At 57.0% G+C, this 635-nt stretch overlaps 1 protein-coding gene across 1 annotated transcript in view; it reads right to left on the reverse strand.

The window, feature by feature from the left end:
* Window positions 1-585, reverse strand: part of LOC104274212 (zinc finger and BTB domain-containing protein 48-like) — a gene marked incomplete at both ends in the record, with an annotated part of 2,416 nt that extends 1,831 nt beyond the window's left edge. Inside the window, 2 exons of the mRNA XM_009869775.1 lie at window positions 113-205; window positions 474-585. Of these exons, the coding sequence (XP_009868077.1) occupies window positions 113-205; window positions 474-585 (205 nt within the window). The remainder of the gene's footprint in view (window positions 1-112; window positions 206-473) is intronic.
* Window positions 586-635: the final 50 nt, after the last annotated feature.

Below are 635 nucleotides of genomic sequence, written 5' to 3' on the forward strand. Positions count from 1 at the left end.
GGGGCGGGCCAGGCTGGGCCGGGCCGCCCCAACAGGGAAAGGCTCACCCCTCTTCCCTTGTACCAGTGTCCAGCAGGCGTCTGCAGGGACGCCGAAGGCCGGCACTGCTCACCTTGTACGGCATCTCCCCCGTGTGCGATACCATGTGCAGCCGCAGCTCCATTCGCCTCTTGAACACCTCCTGGCACACCGAACACGTGAAAACCTGCAAGAGATGTGGGAGCCATCGGCTTCTGCAGGACCGAGGGTCCAACTCAAAGGCCATGACTCAGCCCCGCGCCAGGTTACGTTTAACCTGCACCAAAATGGGTCTTTTGTGGTACAAAGAGTATCCCCAAGCGCTCGGAAAGAACAGACAAAACATGAGATGTCTGGTGTATCAGACAAAATGTGGGAAAAGTAAAGTCCCCAATTCCGCTCTTGCAGAACAGCTCCCGCCTTCCAGCCCGCTGGTGGCAGCTCCGTGGGCGTACCTGCTCGGATCGGTTCATGCAATTCCTGGCTTCATGCTCCAGCAGGTTCTCTTTTCTAAAATAGCACTTCCCGCATTTGGAACATTCAAATGGCTTTTCTCCAGTGTGTTTCCTAGGGGGAACAGCAAACGGGGCACAGGCGTCACTGCCAGCCTGACAGCA

This window comes from Apaloderma vittatum, unplaced genomic scaffold (assembly GCF_000703405.1).
Source record: "Apaloderma vittatum isolate BGI_N311 unplaced genomic scaffold, ASM70340v1 scaffold33655, whole genome shotgun sequence".
Classification (NCBI taxonomy): domain Eukaryota; kingdom Metazoa; phylum Chordata; class Aves; order Trogoniformes; family Trogonidae; genus Apaloderma; species Apaloderma vittatum.